This window comes from Mastacembelus armatus, chromosome 15, assembly GCF_900324485.2.
Source record: "Mastacembelus armatus chromosome 15, fMasArm1.2, whole genome shotgun sequence".
Lineage (NCBI taxonomy): Eukaryota > Metazoa > Chordata > Actinopteri > Synbranchiformes > Mastacembelidae > Mastacembelus > Mastacembelus armatus.
Window position 1 is genome coordinate 21,697,484 of NC_046647.1, and position 19,898 is coordinate 21,717,381.

Sequence of the window (19,898 nt, forward strand, 5' to 3'; positions counted from 1 at the left end):
CTGATCCTGTGCTGATGAGCCAAACAGGTACATGTTTAAAAAACCACACACATTTCATTTTGTCTTGTCCAGCCTGCTATATGCAGCGGTGTTAATTTTACAATGTTTTTATTTTATTTTTTGAAAAACAGTTAGCCATTTTTAAATATTCTATTCAGGTCCAGGTTAAATAATGATATTATTAGGTAAACTTTTTATACACTGCCAGGAAATCAACACAGAAATAACTATTTGCAAATTTCTGCACTTCAATAAATCAGGTTCTTGTCATTTTGGTCTGGTCTTGCCTGGTCCTCTCAGACTCCACTCAGATCTGTTAACCTAAGTCAGTCCTGTTCTGAACTAACTGCTGGACCAGAGTCCGGAGCTGCTTCAGCTCTTCTTGGATGGCCTGAAGCCCCTGGTTGTTCTCATTCTGGTTCTGTAGGTCCTGGTCTGTTTGGACCCTGGTAGAAAGAAGTACGTGTCAGACTAGCTTCACACACAGAAAACATGATCTGACTCTTTGTTTGGTTCTGTCTAGACTTTGTGATTCTCATTTCATTATTCTGAAACTGATCTTACCCTGGATCCACGACCACCTCCATGTCCTTTTGCAGGATTAGAAACTGGTCCAGAGTCTCCTGTGGAACACACACAGACTGTGCTTTCTAAACTTTTAATAAAAACCTTTCTATTCATGTTTTTTTTTTCAGACGCACCTTGACCTGCGCAGCAATGCGTCCCTTCTCGTCATGGTAACAGGAGTTTGCTGTGATGTCATCCTTGTAGGCGACGGCCAGTGGTGCACAGTGGCTGAAGATGTAATTGTTGTCGAAGAAACGACGGAGGAAGGGCATGGAGTCCTCCACCTGCAGGATGACTGCCGCCTGCTGCATCACTGCATTAGCCTGCGAGTTATCATGCACCCTAACAGAAACACACAGTGGTCAGTTTACTGGGTAGGGTTAAGGTTGAGTTTGTATGGTCCAGATGTGAGTCCAGGTATGACCTCTGACCTCTGGAAGGTGTCAGTGAGCAGGGCGATCAGGAGGTTGACACAAAGGATGGAGGACGCAGCCAAAAACGTGCCACACAGCAGAGGAGCCATGATGGCGTCCACCTTCACCATGGCAGAGTACTCATACTCATCCACCAGAGTGATGCGGTACAGACTGTACAGAAGGCCAGAGACAGACTGCATGCTGGGAACTGAGGATGAACCTGGTAGGTGGTGGGGGTGGAGGGGGAAACAGGAAGGTTTTCATACTTTCCCCTGGGTCTTGGTTTATTGAATGTGTTGAGGAGCAGTTTTTATAACTTGCCCCAGTCTGAAAAGTCATTCAGTAGATTTACCCAAGTACTGGACTTCAGTGTTCCAGATACTTATCCTACGTGTATGTGACAACTGCAGGTGCTCTTCAAATTATACAAAGAAAAAAAACCTTGCTTGCTCATAAAATATGATGTTTTGTTACAAGTTAAACTACCTGATATTTATGTTACATAGAGTGACAGAGAAATTTATCAAGATTTAATTTTAACAAATATTTCATTGTTCCAGTTTGACTTACAATTTGCTGCTTTTCATTTCAATTCTTTCAATAATCTTTATATTAATGATTTATTGGCGAAAACAGGATTTTCTAAACAATCCTAAATAAGAGAATAATTATTTGTACACCTCAGGTAAGATAGGTACAAAGGAGCTCCACAGCAGCAACAGTAAAATCTGTACCACTGTCTGGTTTTGTCATGTGCAATGCCAGTAAACTTTGTCATCACACTCTGACCTCCAAATATGATCCAGAAGCTGCAGGCGTAGGGAACAAAGATCTCAGCGTACAGGAACAGGAAGCGCATTACATCACCAAAGATGCTCCCCAACATGACAATGAACGGACCCATCGACCTGCACATGCACACACGGTTTAAAGTCAGAGTTCAGTCAGCAGAAGAGAAGTCATGAACCTGATCTGTCTGTGAATATTGATCATCTATAACCAAAGTCAACGCTGCCGTAACCATCTGTCCTTCATGACTGCATCAAAACATTTCCCCAAACAACACAACACTCATGATACACAAGGCAGGTCTGCATTACCTGTAGATACAGTGTGTGTGCGTTACCTGTAGATACAGCGTGTGTGCGTTACCTGTAGATACAGCGTGTGTGCGTTACCTGTAGATACAGCGTGTGTGCGTTACCTGTAGATACAGCGTGTGTGCGTTACCTGTAGATACAGCGTGTGTGCGTTACCTGTAGATACAGCGTGTGTGCGTTACCTGTAGATACAGCGTGTGTGCGTTACCTGTAGATACAGCGTGTGTGCGTTACCTGTAGATACAGCGTGTGTGCGTTACCTGTAGATACAGCGTGTGTGCGTTACCTGTAGATACAGTGTGTGTGTGTTATCTGTAGATGAAGTGTGCTGTGTTTGTACCTGAAGGCTCTAACATGTTTCATGAGGCGCAGCCACAGGAAGACAACAGTGATGGAGAACAAACGCAGACTGGTGGTGTGGAGACAGACGGACGGACCAATCACGTCAGCCAGGTGGACGCTGAACGACACCGTCAGCAGAAAGTACACCAGCCAATCAAAGACATTCCTGACAACACACACAGGTAAGCGCAGATACAGGCACATCACAGACTTAAAACAAGCAAAATGAGGCAAATGAAACTGAACCTTCTGATATTTCTGCTGACTAATGTTTTTACTTTGTGTTTTCTGTGAGTGCTGATACCAAAGGTCTCGGCCGTAGCTTCCACTCGTCCTGTGAATCTGATTTTTCTGATCCAAAAGAAAAACTCTGTCCTGCAACAAAACAGAAACTAGTGCTGTTAGTACTACTGATACTTCTGATAGTAATGATGTTATTGATACTTCTGATACAACTGATAACTCTAATACCACTGGAGCTACTTATGTTATAGATACCACCAATACTATTGATACCACTATTATATTGATAATTCTCATATGACTCATGCTATTGATACTACTAGTAGTACTAATACCACTGATATTACTGATAGTACTCATTCTACACATACTACTTATACTGATAGTTTTAATACTATTTTTTCTACCCTCCTGGTCGTTGTGCAGCAGAACCATCAGTTTTAATAAGCCAGAACGTGACTGAATCTCTTTACCTTCAGTTTGTCTATTTGATGTTAATATAATTCTACTTCCTGTGTTAGACAGGAAGTAACAACAATTACAACACTACATTCAAGATGCCAATGTTGTGTTTTTTCATACCTGAGGCCACATGGGATGTGAGCACTGTAGGTCATCGTTGAGACGCCGTTCTGCCCACTCCCGCCAGAGGCGGAGCTTCCTCCTTGAGCGCAGGATGTCCAACACCTCCCTCAGCACCTCCTCCAGGGTCAACAGGAGCGCCAGGACTACAAGGAAGACAAGCCACCAGTCCTGACACAAAGACAGACAGGCACAGGTGAGTGAGAGACATTTGGAGACAATTTGGTGAAATTCAAGGTGAGAGTCAGGGGAGAGAGTGACAGTGAGGGACGGAAGAGTAGAAACAGGTGGGTCACCTGGGGGAGGGCATATCGATCGGGTGAATCCCGCTGAACAGACACGGATATGGCGACAGTCGTCCAGGAGACATTGAACAGGAAGTTAAGGATGAGAAGAAGCCATGCTCCGAACCTAACAGGTAAAGCAGTGAAAGCTCACCTGAGAGTTTACTGGGTGATGATGTAAAATAAATCAGACCAATCAGAGACCATTTACCTGCCATAAAGGTTCCATTTGACCTGGATCAGTTTGAGAAAGACAGGATTCATGATGAGGTCCAGTTTTCCCTGTTGAACCACCACCTGCAGCTGGGACAGGTGAGGAACCGTACAGGTAACACAGCACACTGAAATATTAGGCTGTGCAGAGTAACACAGTTAACTTCCTGTTTCACTGAAGTTTTACTTACTGGAGATGTCGGCTCACTGACCACAGCTTCTACAAAACACAAGAGTGTAACAGAAGTCAGTAGTATTTATAGTAATGCTAACAGTGCTAGAGTGGTACTGCAGTACTATTGTAACATTAGGGACCTTCAGAAGGACGACCGGATGCTCTAACACTGGGGGGACAATGAAGGATGAGTGGAAGACTGTAGAAATACTGCACTAGTACTGCAGTATCAGCAGTACTGGAATTACCTTGCAGGTGGGTCTCAGGCAAATGTGGTTCTGGTTCCAGCAGGTTCAGGTAGTAGTACTGCTGCCTGGTCATCCTGTCGGTCACATGGAACTGACTGAGCGCCAGCTGGGCCTGAACACAACCACAGTGAGCACCGGTTATTCTACTTTATGAGCCCAAGCCATGGTCCTTGAGGGCCACTGCCCTGCTTCTTCTCTTATTATTCTGTTCTATTAAATGATGGAACACTGTTACCACTGGACTCATCCGACCAATCAGAGCAGTGATACAGAGCTGTCCATCAGAGTCCTTCACCCCAGCCTTGGCCCCGAGCTCCAGCAGGACCTGAGCTGCTTCACGACGCTCTGAAAACACCAACAGAGCTGTGTGAGTGATGTCAGTTCTGATGTCAGTACACTGAGGAGTGATGTCAGCAGTACCCAGGTTGGCGGCGAGCTGCAGCGGCGTTCTGTGTTTGTAGTCGGTGCAGCTGATGGAGGCTCCAGCCTGCAGCAACTGTCTGATTGAACCCACAGCATCATTCTTTGCAGCATAGTGAAGAGGGGTCTGCTGGTCCAGGAGAGTCCGTGCTTCTGGATCAGCTGAGTAAAACACACACAAACATACTGGTCAACTACATGAGCCTTTGCCAGTGGTGGACTATCAAAACCCTAATGGAGCTGTATATTCCTGATGTGCAGTTTCTGCCCCCAACAGATTTGCTGATGCCTGCAGAGTTCATTTCATAATAGAAACATTCTGTCTCAAAATGATGCAGAAAAACTAGTCCATGTATTTGTTACTTCAAGACTAGAGTACTGTGAGTGGTTAAACCTCATCTCATCCCAATGACCACTTCGCTCTCAGAGTGCAGGTCTACTTGTGGTTCCCAGAGTTTCCAAAAGTAGAATGGGAGGCAGTGCCTTTAGCTATCAAGCTCCTCTCCCGTGGAATCAGCTCCCAGTCTGGGTTCAGGAGGCAGACACACTCTGTACTTTTAAGGCTAGACTTAAAACCTTCCTTTTTGACCAAGCGTATAGTTAGGGCTGGTTCAGGTGACCCTGAACCATCCCTTAGTTATGCCGCTATTGGCCTAGACTACTCCATCATGGACTGAGCTCCTCTCTTCTCCTCACAGACAAACCAAAATGTCAGACCGCTCCATTAACTCCCTCCTGGACTTGTACAACAGACCTTTCTGGTCGAGCAGGAACTGGACCATGTCCTGATAGTCTAGTGCTGAGGCCACGTGTAGCGCTGTGACTCCAAACTGATCTGGGCGGAGGAGATCTGAGCCCCGGTCCAGAAAGAACCGCATCACATCCACGTTCCAGGCCCTGCAGATCTGAACACACACAGAGCAGGGTGTTAACATGACATCGATTAGAGTCACTGTTACTGTAACTGAATAAAGTGTGAAATCAATAAAATCAGGCATTGACCTCGTGCAGGACACTTTGCCCATATCGGTCAGAACTGTTTGGATCAGCTCCGTCTGAGATCAGCTGATCCAGAAACTGAAGGTCGACCTGAACAAACAAACAGGTGCAGGATGATTCAATATGTTCCTCAGGAGAGTTTTTAAAACTACCTGGTTCTACCTGAATGCACAAGAGAACTACAACACCTGTCAGTTTATATATGTCTGTTTTCCTTCACTCTGGTTTTCATTTATTTCAGTGTTTATACAATACGTTACCTGGTCGGAGTTACCTGATCAGTGTCCTGGTTGGTCGCAGCTAGGTGTCTGAAGTGATCCAGCAGGCTTTTGTTCAGTTTCTGACTTTTAATCGTTGAGTCTGTTTCATCTCTCTGTTGTTCATCATCTTCAGCCAAACCTCTGTACTTCATCTCTGGCTGAACTACTGACCATGAACCATCCATTAAGATTTTAATGACTCCAGATCTGCTCCGTAGAAAAAAAAAACAGCTCGACTCACCTGTCAGGTTTCTTCTTCTCTGCTTCCAGCGTCTGCGGGAGTATGATGCCCACTGAGCTGCAGCCTCTGCTGTTGACCCCGAGGACCTGGGCCCCTGATAACGTTCTGAGACCTGAGGACAGAGACAGACCAGTAAACCAGCATGGCCTTTAAGTAAGGTTCTCTAAGTCACATGACACACTGTTTGTGTGTTAATTGGTTGTCAGAAGTGACAGTGGACTTTAGGTGTTTGTTTTAATTGCACAGGTAAAAATCTGTTTGACCTCAGTCTTTGATTTGAAACTAAATAAATTTTAATCATTGTTACTAAAAACATTTTCAGGCACCATAGTTAGCTCGACCCACTAGAAGGAAGGAAACAGTCATTATGGGGACCCAGCTCTGCTTTTGGCTCAAACCCACCTGGATTATGTTGGTGCTTCCAGTCATCTCTATATCCACTCCTGGATTCTGCAGACCTGTCAGACCAACCTTGATCCTCCTCTTCATCCTGGTTTTGTTCCTTTGTCCACTGAACTTCCTTAAGCCTGCTGGATCTCCTGAACCCCACTGGATCTATTAGAACTAGAACCAGATCATGTCCAGAACCGCATGTCCCTGGGACATTGCACTAAATCTAAGAGTGTTCTTTTATCTGGATCTGTCTTCACCTTGTGGTCCTGAGGGTCTGATCTGGATCTGCCCTAATGTCATGTTTTGAGTCTTGGCTGTAGAAAATAAACTCATAAAACTGTTTATCAGCCCTCTGTTGCTCAAAGGTTTATGGCTCATCTTATCAGTGGAAAGTCCAGGCCCAGGTCCAGGATCTGATCTCAGGTTTACATGAATAGCTAGTATCATAAACAAGAGTTCACATCACGTGGTTCAGAGGTTGGGACTCATATCAAAACTAAACACAAAAGAAATATGTAAAATATAAGGAAAAGAAAAACTGTTTCTATCTCAAAATCCAAACGTTTGAATTTTTCCTATAAAAATGAATCGATCACTGAAGATGAAGAATTTAAGTTTATTTATTGGATCGATGTTTTTCTGGTACCATAAAATGTATTTTTAATATTAACACTATATTTTTACACAGTAATCATTTCACTGCAGTAAACAGTATAATTAGCAGTAACATGTTTATGTCCTACCTAACGTCCTTGTACAGGGCACAGTATATATTCAGCTCACGTGTATGAAGTAATTACCGAGTACTTTGAGGGCTGGTACTATAGTTACTGCAAAGTCTGCCCTAATTATCAGCTGTAAACATGAATGTATATGTCCATAAATGTGCAAGGCGCTGTTCACATTAAATAAGACTCAGGTTCCTGACGACTCGCCTGATCCAGTCCATCCAATCCATCCAGTCCTTAAAAATTAGCACAGTTTATTTTAACACAGCAGAGACTGGAAGAGAAGAACATGATCCACGACATTCATGTTGGCTTATCTTTGTTTTCTTCACTGACAAAAAAACTTCTCTGATCTTTGGGTTTAAACCTCTGAAATCCCTCCCTCCACAAAAACAACCAGACTGATGATTGTTGTTGTAAAAATAAATTTGTAGTGGCAGTGGAGAACAAACGGACTGTTCATGTGTCTCCACTGGTCAGACTAAATTCTTAAATTCTTTTGACTGATAGAACATTTCTGATGCTGATGTTTAACAAAAAAATAAAATAAAAATAAACCGGTAGGACATTTAGTTCATGTGTTCCTGTAGTGAAACCACAAACTTTACTGACCCACTGATGTTTCACTTCAGCTGTATAGGTGTACTCAGGTGCAGGGTGACTTGGATGGTTCCAGGTGTCTGACAATAGCCAGTCATAGTCAGCACAGACCCTGCTGACTGGAGCGAAACACACCCGAACCTGAACTACTTTATAAATATAGTTAAACTAAAATTCATGAGACAAAGGGACTTTAAACAGCAGCAGCTCACAGGCCTTCAAACATCTTCAGGTCTTGGAGTCCGATTCCGGCTCCTACAGCAAACCGACCGGTGTCGGTTTATCCAAACCAGTGGTTTCCCATGCACTCTCTGTTCCAGGAGACTCCACAGAGCCAGCACCACTCAGCTTTGCACAGAGGACACTGCATGTGCATGCACCCACCTGCAGGGGGCGACAACAACACAGTCTGAACAACAAATACCCACAGCCCACATTTGCAGGACAGTCAGTTGGAAGTTTAATTAATGAGGTGTTTCTGGTGTTAACAAAATCTCCATCACAACAACAGTTATGCTGATTGATCTGATACTTGATGATAAATGATAAATGATATGTTTGAAAAGATCAGGGATCTGTCACAGACCACTTGATCCACACAGCTGGGCGGTCTGCCAGAAGGTGGGTTTAGTGAAAACTCTGAGCAGTTTAACCCTGAAGTGAGAGCTTTCTGGAATACCAGATCTATAAACCAGCTCAGATACTGTTGTGTTTTACCGTTTCTCTCCACAGGAACCGAGCACTGAGGGCAGCATTTAGTCAACTCCTTGATGAGGAGCTGGGAGGCTTGATCCCACCTCCCTCTGAGAGACGCCTCCTCCCCCACCACAAAACCCTGAGGAGGAGGAAGAAGAGAAAGGAGTGAGAGGTTTTGTCCAGCACTGGTCCAGCAGAGGGCAGCAGAGCCTCTGTTCTAGTCTTACTGGTTCACCTGTCATTAGTCACTATTGGACCGAGGAACCTTTTCGTGGTTCATAGAACCATTGGAGGAAGTTCCCCTTTTTGTGTGTCTGCACTGCAGGAACTGACAAGTATAATAATTCTCAGAACGCTGTTTTCAGGGACTGTTTTAGCTCCTACTGAGTATGAAATATGCTCGTGCCAACACACATTTATTTTCTTTATCTTTTTCTGTTTCTGTCTTGATGGAGGTCTATGATCGATTAGCTTACCTGTGAGGCCACACCTGTGGGTGGGGCCAGCTGTGTCTGACATGCCCCCTCATGGTAGCCCTCCCTGCAGTCTCTGCAGAAGACAAACCCACAGCCCACCTGCCTGTTACACTCCACCCTCCTGCTGCCATCAGGTGGAATAAGCCCCGCCCCACAACCAGGAGACGGGCACATCAGTCCACCAATCATCAGCAGGCACTCCTCAGCTCCATACTGCAGGTACCGTCCATACTGAGAGAGAGAGAACAAAGGTGAGTCAGGGTGGATTCTGGGTAAAATGATGACAAAAAAGTAATCTCTGTCCCTGTCCCTCACCTGATCGTCTCCTAAAACCCTGAAATGATGCAGCTCTTTGATCAGGGAGTCTCTGCAGCCGGCTGCACAGGGAAACATGCACGACAGGGTTTTACTCTTTCTATCAGTTTCTACCGTCAAACACACCTGAAGCCTCGTCTGCAGCTGCAGGCCGAGTGAAACACACAGTGGTGAAGGTTTGTGTGACTGATCTGTAAACACCAGATGTCAGGTAGCAGCTGTTTCTGAACATGCGCAGATATTTAACTCTGGAGCTACGGCTTTAATTCCAGTGGCTTCAAACACAAACTGGACTGTCGGCAGGTTTGTCCAGACCTTCTTCAAGTCACTGAATGTACTCTGAAGACGTTATCAGCATCAATGATCTTATTTCCATGTCTGCTCCACATCACAGGTACAGACACTGAGTTCAAGTGACAGGCAGATGCTGCAGCTACGTGACAGAAATCCTGAACTCAGTGAACTCAGAGTGGACTCACCAGGGCAAGGCAGCGAGTATCCAAACACATGGTGATGCACGAACTGTCGCTCGTCCAGACGCGTCTGACAGTATCGACGGAAACAGTCCAGACAGATCACGTGCCGCTCCAGACACTGGAAGACCACCACCACGTCCCTGAGACACAGACGGTGCCTTAGTGAAACTGACCCAACGTGGTTGCATCAATAAAGCTTTTTGAATCTGCCCTAAAATTTATTTAATTCGTAGTGATGTTTTCCATCTTGAGCAACGTGTCTCTTACATGACGTCGGTGCAGGCGATGCAGGGCACGTCTCTGGTGTTGCTCACGATGAGGTCGAGAGCCACCGAGAGGTCGTCGTCTGAGGTCGGATGTGATGCACACTTCATAAAGAACTCCTGCATGAACACACACAAAACTGTTATTTTATTTATCAACGAATCTGCTGATTGTTGATATGATCGATAAAACATCAGAAAATGGTGCTTTTGTTCTCACACTGCACCGTGAACCAGAGAATCAACTTTTTTCATGTTTTGCTTGCAAAATGTATCCAATAATATCTGATGATGCTGCTGTAGCTGCTGATTCATTTTCTGTCGATCGACTAATTGATTATTGATGTAACTGTTGTAGCTCTCGACAGAAGCTCTGCCCCTTACAGCTTCGTTGCCATGACAACCATCTGATTGGCACACGCCGTGGATACGACCTGGGAGGAGGACGTCGTCCCAACAGGATGGACCCTGAGGCAGATTGAGAGAGATGAAGACCCTTCATCATCATCATCATCATCATCATCATCCAGTGTGTAGTAACGTGTGCGTACTGTGTGTAACGCAGCAGTAGATTCACTGATATTTAACGTTCCACATTAAACAGAAATAAGATCTAACCTGAAGCAGCACCTGTGACATAATGACATATAACAACAGCACAGAAGCTTCCACATATTAAACATCGTCACATGATCATCAAAAACACAAATACTGCGCAACATACTATGTCACTGCTCTCACCCTGCTCAGTGTAAGTGTCGTCTGTTTGCAGCACCTGCAGCGAACACGCAGTTTTCCTGGTTGGACGGAGCGGCAGGTCTTACAGTACACGAAGAAGGTATTGCAGGAACGCACACCTGTACACACAGAATATAGTACTGACAGATAGCGGGAGTACAGACACACAACAGGAGTACAGCAAGTGTACAGTAGGTGTACAGTAAGAGTACAGCAGGAGTACAGTAAGTGTACAGTAAGAGTACAGTAAGAGTACAGTAGGAGTACAGTAGGAGTACAGCAGGAGTACAGCAGGAGTACAGTAAGAGTACAGCAAGAGTACAGCAGGAGTACAGTAGGAGTACAGTAGGTGTACAGCAGCAGTACAGCAGGAGTACAGTAGGAGTACAGCAAGAGTACAGCAGGAGTACAGACAAACTGACCTTTCACAGCGGCAGCCTCCCCTCTCTCTTCCTTTGCTGCTCCATCACCTCCTTGTCTGTCGCCCCCCTCCAGGATCACAGCCAGGCCGGTGGAGGTTGAGGGGAGCCGTGAGGCGCTGAGGTCCATCCTGGTCAGACTGTCCTGCTTCTCCTCCCCAGCCTGAGACAAACGCTCCTGCAGGGAGAGCAGCTGGGAGGAGGAGGAGCCTGATGTAGGGAGGACAACATGGACTGTACTCTGCTCCGGGAGGTCGCACCCCTGAGGAAGAGGATAGGAGGAGGTGAGGAAGCTGAGGAGGTCTGTCTTCTTCCTGTCAGGCACTTTCATGTGCCTGTTTAACGATGAGTTGTCAATCAAACCTGACCTCTGACCTCACCTGCAGTGTGGCAGTGCTCTGCAGCTCCCTTCCAGCGAACAGCACCCTGAGGTTCTCCGGTTTGACTCCGTGCTGCGTCCCCACCACCTCCTTCAGCTCGGCCACTCTCGCCTCCTCCTGCAGCTCCACGGCCACACCTGGCCCCAGGTTATACCGCACAAACACTGAGGACACACAGGTGAGAGGTGAGCGTTTCCTGCAGCAAATGACTTCGGACAGGTACCGTATTTACTGATTAAACCGACAGTGTCATTCAGCTGACACTGACAGACCGGCAGAACCCAGTATAACCCGGTAAATACCGAGGAGAACCCAGTAACCGAACCACAAGAAAACTCACCGATCATCCGTCACTTCGTCCTTCGGTCTCCGTGCACGACCTGCGATGCACTCTGGGTATTGGAGTTCCGCTTTGAACAAAGACGTCATGAACGCCTCACTCTAAAACTACGGCGCAGTCTCGCGGACGTGACGCCACGGAGGAGCACCGGAAGTGAACGTGTTAATGAATTTTAATAAACTTGTGTTTCGCTTTGTTGTTGTGGTATTTTTCTGAGCGGCAGCTGAAATATCGTCACGTTACCGGCTTCACTCGGACTCCGCGACCCGGGTCGTGTCTCTTGATGACGGACAGTCCGGACAGCAGCGTCCCGCAGTGGACACACAGCAGCGGGACCGGGACCGGGACCGGCCCGACGGTGAGGAGACCCGGTCCCACTGCAGACATGATGAATACAGCTGCAATTTGTGGATTTTATATTATTATCACTTAATGTTGAGTTGATTGTAGGGAAATATTCATCTGCAGGACTGTCAGCTGAGGGCGAATATCTATTATTATTATTATTGATTCATGCGATCACATATCACTGATGGAAGAAGTATTCACGTCCTTTACTATAGTAAAAGTACTAATACTGCAAAGAAAAAAAAACTGAGTAGAATCAGGAAAACGGATATTTAAACGCTTTAACACAGCTGATTTGTAAATACTCTGTATGGGACATTTTGGATTAATCTCCTGGTTAATTGATTAATTGATTGATTTGTAAAGACTCATTAAGTGTCTGTCAGTTTCCCAGAGGTCAAACAATCAGCAGCCCAAACAGATTTGTACTGACAGCTGTGCAGTTTTACTTTCATTTAGTGTTTCCATTTACATCTGAATTTACAAAGTAGCTGCAGCGTCTACACAAATGGACATATACAACATGTAAAGTGGCAGAAAATGTACTTAGTCACTTTCAGCTAATACTGCTTGTATTAGTTAAATAAACCAAAGTTTGTGTACTGATTATACCAACATCATCATCTCTGTTAATTCAGTCAATCAAAAAGATGAATAACTGTTTCTGTAGGCAAGACAAGTTTATTTATATAGCACAGTTCATACACAGAGTCATTCAAAGTGCTGTACAGTTAAAAGTACAGAGGCAAAAATCAAAATGGGCACGAGCAGAAGGCCCGTCCTGATGTTCTCAGAGTTCGAGATGGTTCATATGGCATCAACATGTCAGAGATCTACCGTGGTGCTGAGCCATGAAGAGACTTATACACAAGTAGGGCTATTTTAAAGTCTGTTCTCTGAGCAACAGGAAGCCAGTGCAGAGATCTGAGAACAGGAGTAATGTGGTTGTACTTCCTGGTTCTAGTCAGGACCCGAGCAGCAGCGTTCTGACTGTACTGCAGCTGCCTTACAGCTCGTTTTGAGAGCCCTGTGAACAGGCCGTTACAGTAATCTAACCTGCTGGAGATAAATGTATGGATGAGTCTCTCCAAGTCTTTTTTTTTAGACATGATCCCTTTGATTCTGGCAATGTTTTTGAGATGATAAAATGCTGATGATGATATTGATTTAATGTGGCTGTTAAAATTCATGTCTGAATCCATGATTACCCTTAGATTTCTAACTTGATTTTTAAATTTTAGAGAAAGAGACTCGAAGTGACTGCTGACACTTTCTCTTTGTTTCTGAGGCCCAAAGATGATTATTTCAGTCTTGTCACTGTTTATTTGGAGAGAGTTGTTTTGCATACACAGAGTGATCTGTTCAATACAGCGGCACAGTGAATCGACTGGTCCATATTCACCAGCTGTGAGTGAAATGTAAATCTGAGTGTCATCTGCATAGTTATGGTAGGACACATTATTGCTGCATATGAACTGGCCTAAAGGAAACATGTAAAGATTGAACAAAAGGAGTCCCAAGATGGACCCCTGGGGGACCCCACATGTCAACGCCATTTGGTCTGAAATACAGTTACCAATTTCAATGAAATACTTCCTGTCTTCAAGATAGGACTTAAACCATTTAAGGGCAGTACCAGAGATGCCTATCCAGTCTTCTAACCTTTGTAACAGGATCACATGGTCCACTGTGTCAAACGCAGCACTTCAATCCAGCAGTACTAAGACAGAGACTCTGCCAGCGTCGTGTTCAGACGAATGTCATTTGTCACCTTGATGAGTGCAGCTTCAGTGCTGTGCTGTGTATAGGCCTAAAACCTGACTGAAGATCATCAAAGCAGTTGTTTAGCGGGAGAAAGTCAGTAAGTTGTCGATAAACAACTGTAAACTGTAATATCTAACCCTGTGATAAAAAGCTAAAGAAACAAGCTTCAGAACATTCAATGTTTAAGGGAGAAGACAACTAAACTCCCAGGGTGCACTTCAGCAAGCTAATCTTAACAAGCAAATAACAGCAAGTGGAAACTAAAGCTTAGGAGATTGAACAGAAACTGCAGCAACAGGTCATATTGAGTTTCTAGTTCAGTTATAAAAGAACACTGCTGTGGAAACACATTCACCCCAAGGATCATGGGTACTGTAGTACTTAGACCGGTGTAAATAATTCAATGCACCTGTTGGCGGGTCATATGATTAAGATTAAAATTCAAATGGAAAAAATTAATCAGCATCACATGCACTTTAAAGCTGCTTTATAAACCAAGTGAAGCCCCTCCCCCTCTGGCCCGCAGGTGGTAAAGGTCGAGTCAGGTGTGTCTGTCCTGACACCATCACAGACTGCAGAGCTTCAGTTCCTGCGTTCGCGGGTTCGAGAGCTGGAAAGAGAAAAGGCAGAGCTGTTGACTGAAAACCAGAGACTGAAGAACATGCTGGTCCATGGTGAGTCCGATCCAGGGCAGAGTTTACTAAGATGCTGAATACCAGATCTGGTTCAAATGGATGTGGCCTTATTAAATTAATTCTGTTATGACTACATTTCCCAGAAATCCCTGGGCTGTTGTCTACCATGTGGCAGACTTTGGGTCAGGTCAACAGCCACCACTCCATCTCCATGGCAACAGGCAGTTGTGAAAGTTATCCTCCATATCACCACAACACAGCGACCAATCAGGATGGTGACCTCAGCCCTCAGGTCCAGGTGCATCTCCAGGAGGATCTGAGCGGGGACCTGACAGAGTCCTGGGGCCCACTGGGCTCTGAGGATGAGGAAGTACTGGGAGGAGCAAACCAGAACCTGGGGAGCCACATGGGAGAGGAGGCGCCAATCTGCAGCCAGACCAACATGGAGGAGCTGAGGAGGAGCTGCTCCGAGAGCCAGTGTATCGCTACAGACGACAACGGACAGGTATGGCCACACCTGGTCTGGTTTATATTGGACCTGTTTTAAACCCAGTTTACACATCAGGTTCTGTCAGTTGTGGTTTAATCAGTCTGGGTGAGATCTTGTTAATGCCTCTTGAACCTGTCCAGGTGAGCCAGGTGGAGGTGTATCCAGGCTCCGGTGTCCTCTGTGATGTGCGGTCCTGGCAGGCAGCCAATCAGGCGCACTCTCCTACGGCGATGGCGCGGACGCTGCTGGTCGGCGTGTTTGATATGAACACGCTGATGAACAGTAATTTGAGAGGTGGACGGAGCCGCCGGCCAGCCTTCCACCCACAACGGAGAGCGCTCGATCCGCTCAAGATCAACGCCATCTTCAGTAGGTCAAGACAGTTCACAGACTGTTCCTTCAATCTGTGCCCTCTGTAAAACTCTCCCTCCCTCTGCTCCTCAGATGCCATCTTAGCCCGGTTTCCTCTTGCCAGGAAAGGAGTCATTGGCTCTGGCATCAACTCCAAACTCTCTGAGATCCGTTTCCGCTCCCGCAGAGCCAATCGAGACTTCCCTGATGAAAAGGTAGCGGGATCCGCGTCATGAAAACATCTTGTCCAGTGAGAACACAGTGATCTGTAGCTGCTGGACCAGCTGAATGTTAAACTTCAGTTTCTGGTTCATGTTCAAGCTCTGAATCAGTTTCTGGTTGAGGTTCATGTTGCTGAGTCAGCACTTCTCTTACCATAGAAACCTGCTGTAGCGTTGCCATAGCAGCAATAAAACTACAACTATAAAGAGACACAAAGCTGTGACAAAGAGACTACAAACATAAGAGGTTCGAGAGGGGTCCTTTGGTGTTGATGTGGTCTTAGTTGTGGTTTCATTCTGATGCATAACAATATGTGGGAATTCATCAACAATAACAATAAAAATAAACGATAATTATTAATAATAATCAACAATAATAAATCAGTTAATCTGCTGTTTTATTTGCTTCCTCCTCCTCTTCCAGCAATGACATCACTCTCAGCTTCCTCTTTGTAACAAGGTGAGTATGTGCATGCGCGGGCGTACGTGTGTGTGTGTGTGTGTGTTTATTGGAATGTAAAGTGTGTAACCGTCCATTCAGAGGCTCCATTTGAATATGAATCATGTGTCGCCGGGCGGAAAACACCCGACACAAAAGACTCCCTCGCCTTGACATTCTGCTTCACCCCCCATCCCCCATCCTCTCTTTGCCCCCCCCCCCCTCACCCTGACTTCCTGAAACAAGGCGTCCTCCTTAATGAAGACAATCTGCTTTTCTTTCCTGCTGAAAGACACTGTGAGGACGCTGAGGCTGCCAAGGACACAGACAAAGACTCCAGGAGGAGGAGAGGGGAGCAGTTAGACCACTCCGTTCATACAACATGGAGGTCGGGACTCAGTCCAAACATCCCACAGCTGATCCAGAACTCCTCAAAGACCGGACTCTTCTGTGGGAGAAAGTTTAAAAAGAGGAGGGCAGGAGGTGAAGAAGAGGAGGTGAAGGCCAGAATGACTGATCTAAGACCAGGAGGAGCTGCTCCTCTTTATGTGGCTTCAATTGTGGGTGAACTGTCCCTTTAACAAGACCTCCTGCTTCTTCTTCTACTGTTTGTGTCCCAGGCTGACTTGCCACTCATTAGTCTAGATCAGACTAGACCGCCTCAAAACCTGAACTGAGACCAGCCAGGACCTTTTCCCAGGACCTTCTCCATCCATCATGGAGGAGCACAGGGAGCACTTTACCCCTTAGTACAGTACCAGTAAGGCTCTGCATTCAGCATCCTACTGAAATAAAAAGTACACAAGTATTCTTAGCCTCATTTAAAGTATCAGCAGTAAAGTACTTAAGTATTACCAGTTTTGTGTAGTCTTAAGTATAAATTGTGTGTCTACCTCGTTCACCCACCATTGTTGGCAGATGGAGATAGTCATTTCAGATCCAGACACTCAGTTCTCACAGCCTGTCAGACAACAGTAAGGGCTGTAAAGGTTTTTACCAATCCTGAACCTACAGGTGGACTCCTGTCCAGGACAATCTCAGACTTTGTGCGATGGCATTTGCTCACCTGGATTAAGCGCCTGGGCATACCTGCAGGATTGCCTTGTCAGGCTCAGAACAAATAGAAATGGGCCTTAACAGGTGTCCTCAGTCCAGGATACAATTAGAATCAGATCCGATACACTTTATAAATTATTTCAAACAAACATCAGACTGTGTGTAGCACTGTTGTCTTTGAACAGGACTTTTCTCCTAGAGGTTGTTTTCACTTGTATTCCATTTGTGTTGTGACCATGTTGCTGAAATGTTGTGACCATGTTGCTGAAATGTTGTGCACATGTAAAGATGGAGCCTTCATTTATTTTCAAGTGTAGTTGTGATGATTTTCCTACTGCTGCTGTGAATTTTATGTTTCTGAAGCAAAGTAATTTGGCTTTTTATTCATTTGTGCGGTTTACACAGAATTTATTCTTTGATGCTGATGTTCATTGTAAACTCTGCTTTTGTTGTGGATGTTCTGAGATTATTTATTCAACTATATCACTTCTGTTTCACTCTTGCAGCTGTTGTGTGTTTTTTCATGACCTGCACAGAGAGAGTAGAAACCTATGCATCTAAATGTTTGTGGAATAGCTGATAATTGTTTCTGAGACCGTTGTGCTGGTCTGAACTGGGTCTGGTCCAGTTTGTGAACACTGTGGCTTTGAGCTGTAACATCTCTGACAGACGTTGTTTGTTCTTCTGCAGAAACGTCTCCTTTTGTTCTTTTGTCTGATGGAGGACAAGGATCTGACACAGTCAGCTGACCTGAACACACACTGTTCCTTCATCAGCTGTTTCTGTGCTTTAGTTGTTACTGCTTGGGCGTGAACCTCAGGCAGAGACGGGGATCGAACCTGAGACTACGATTTGTCAGGACACCCTGTTTGTTCTACAGTCTCCCCAGAGACATTTGTCTTAAGCTCCCTGATTTTTTTATTTTTTTATTTCTACGTTTGAACACAGACAGAATCGATCAACGTCACTAAAATCTGAATAAGATCACTTCCATTGCAGTAAATGCAATAATACACAAATGCAGAGGTTACATCGGTGTAAACAAGTTATTTCAAAACAACCTGACCTTTAACCTCTGAGCACATTGTCACACACAAACTCTTTCTCTGTCTGTAGCTGAGCCCAGATCAGCCTGTGTGAATGACCTTTCACGCTCTAAAGGGCATCTGGAAATCACATGACTCAGTCAACAGTGATGTCGTTTGTTCCCACCAATGAGAGAGCAGAGTGGGCAGAGAGATCCACAGCCATTCCTCAAATATTTCTGACAGCAAACAGTTCCACACTGAGTAATACGCAGTAATGTATGAGACAACCGAGTACTGCGCAGTAATGTATGAGACAACCGAGTAATACGCAGTAATGTATGAGACAACCGAGTAATACGCAGTAATGTATGAGACAACCGAGTACTGCGCAGTAATGTACGGGACCACCGAGTACTGCGCAGTAATGTACGCGACCACCGAGTACTGCGTAATAATGTATAGGATCAGAGTACTGCACAATACCAAACAGTACCACTGAGTACTGCATAGTAATGTACGAGACCACCGAGTACTGCGCAGTAATGTATGGGACCACCAAGTACTGCGCAGTAATGTACGGGACCACCGAGTACTGCGCAGTAATGTACGGGACCACCGAGTACTGCGTAATAATGTATAGGATCAGAGTACTGCACAATACCAAACAGTACCACTGAGTACTGCATAGTAATGTACGAGACCACCAAGTACTGCGCAGTAATGTACGGGACCACCGAGTACTGCGCAGTAATGTACGGGACCACCGAGTACTGCGCAGTAATGTACGAGACCACCGAGTACTGCACAGTAATGTATGGGATCACTGAGTACTGCACAATACCATACGGCACCACTGAGTACTGCGCAGTAATGTACGAGACCACCGAGTACTGCACAGTAATGTATGGGATCACTGAGTACTGCACAATACCATACGGGACCACTGAGTACTGCACAGTAATGTAGAGTACCACTGAGTACTGCGCAGTAATGTAACGGGACCACCGAGTACTGCGCAGTAATGTACGGGACCACCTAGTACTGCGCAGTAATGTACAGTACCACTGAGTACTGTGGTCAGAGGATTTTTTTGCCCTGGGTGTCAGCTACAGGTACAGAGCTCCACCAATCAGAGAGCAGGGCCAAAGCCTGACAGACGAAACACGGGGCCAAGGGTTTGACACATTCTTTGGGTGTGATGTGGTTCTGCTCCGAGAGACGAGTTTTCAGCCAAACGCACATCAGACACAGAAGAAGAAGAGTTGTTTTATTCTTCCTCTCCTCCCCCTCCTCCTCCGCTGCCTTTCCTCTCCTTTCAGGCCTTTTCTTTTCCTCTGGCTCCCAGGCTCTGGGGAGGACGGGGAGATTCGTTTCCATATGAAAAAGCAGTAAAACCACTTAACCAATTAAAGTTTTTTAAGCAACAGATTCAAAATAAGAAGCTTTATTCACAGCGACGCCTGGGAACAAGAGAGAGACACCAACTCCCTGTCTCTCTCTCTGTATTTCTGTAAAATCACAGTTTTTCTTATTGTGTTTTTAAGGTTTTTTTTAATTAATTTCTGTCTGAGGTGTGTTTTGTGCCGTTTAGTCCACTGGACATTTTTAATCCAATGAACTTGAGTTCAGTCAACTCAGTTTTCAGACTGAAG

The 19,898-nt window shown here is 45.3% G+C and overlaps 3 protein-coding genes across 4 annotated transcripts; 1 reads left to right on the forward strand and 2 right to left on the reverse strand.

Annotated features, from left to right (window-relative positions):
• Positions 1–164: 164 nt before the first annotated feature.
• Positions 165–6,579, reverse strand: LOC113132019 (transient receptor potential cation channel subfamily V member 5). The gene is made up of 19 exons (XM_026309814.1): positions 6,493–6,579; positions 6,091–6,202; positions 5,864–6,012; positions 5,593–5,679; positions 5,345–5,495; positions 4,591–4,752; positions 4,406–4,515; positions 4,171–4,282; positions 3,939–3,967; positions 3,746–3,888; positions 3,547–3,661; positions 3,251–3,421; positions 2,730–2,800; positions 2,424–2,591; positions 1,773–1,891; positions 999–1,203; positions 702–909; positions 565–623; positions 165–446 (listed from the first exon to the last, which is right to left on the reverse strand). Exons 1-19 carry the CDS (start codon positions 6,577–6,579, stop codon positions 317–319), a joined length of 2,388 nt encoding a protein of 795 aa, XP_026165599.1. The 3' UTR covers positions 165–316.
• A 502-nt stretch (positions 6,580–7,081) lies between these two features.
• On the reverse strand, positions 7,082–11,972 carry prkn (parkin RBR E3 ubiquitin protein ligase). The gene is made up of 11 exons (XM_026310210.1): positions 11,915–11,972; positions 11,575–11,738; positions 11,198–11,456; positions 10,779–10,894; positions 10,422–10,505; positions 10,042–10,157; positions 9,778–9,914; positions 9,299–9,360; positions 8,984–9,214; positions 8,529–8,646; positions 7,082–8,195 (listed from the first exon to the last, which is right to left on the reverse strand). Exons 1-11 carry the CDS (start codon positions 11,919–11,921, stop codon positions 8,092–8,094), a joined length of 1,398 nt encoding a protein of 465 aa, XP_026165995.1. The 5' UTR covers positions 11,922–11,972; the 3' UTR covers positions 7,082–8,091.
• Positions 11,973–12,067: 95 nt separating this feature from the next.
• LOC113132255 (uncharacterized) lies at positions 12,068–19,729 on the forward strand. Of its 2 annotated transcripts, none has more exons than XM_026310234.2 (7): positions 12,068–12,272; positions 14,553–14,700; positions 14,805–15,166; positions 15,292–15,520; positions 15,596–15,717; positions 16,148–16,183; positions 16,409–19,729. In XM_026310234.2, exons 1-6 carry the CDS (start codon positions 12,198–12,200, stop codon positions 16,151–16,153), a joined length of 942 nt encoding a protein of 313 aa, XP_026166019.1. In that variant the 5' UTR covers positions 12,068–12,197; the 3' UTR covers positions 16,154–16,183; positions 16,409–19,729. The 2 variants fall into 2 exon arrangements, with proteins under 2 accessions (XP_026166019.1, XP_026166018.1); XM_026310233.2 differs by having other exon boundaries at positions 16,455–19,728.
• The last annotated feature ends 169 nt before the right edge of the window (positions 19,730–19,898 follow it).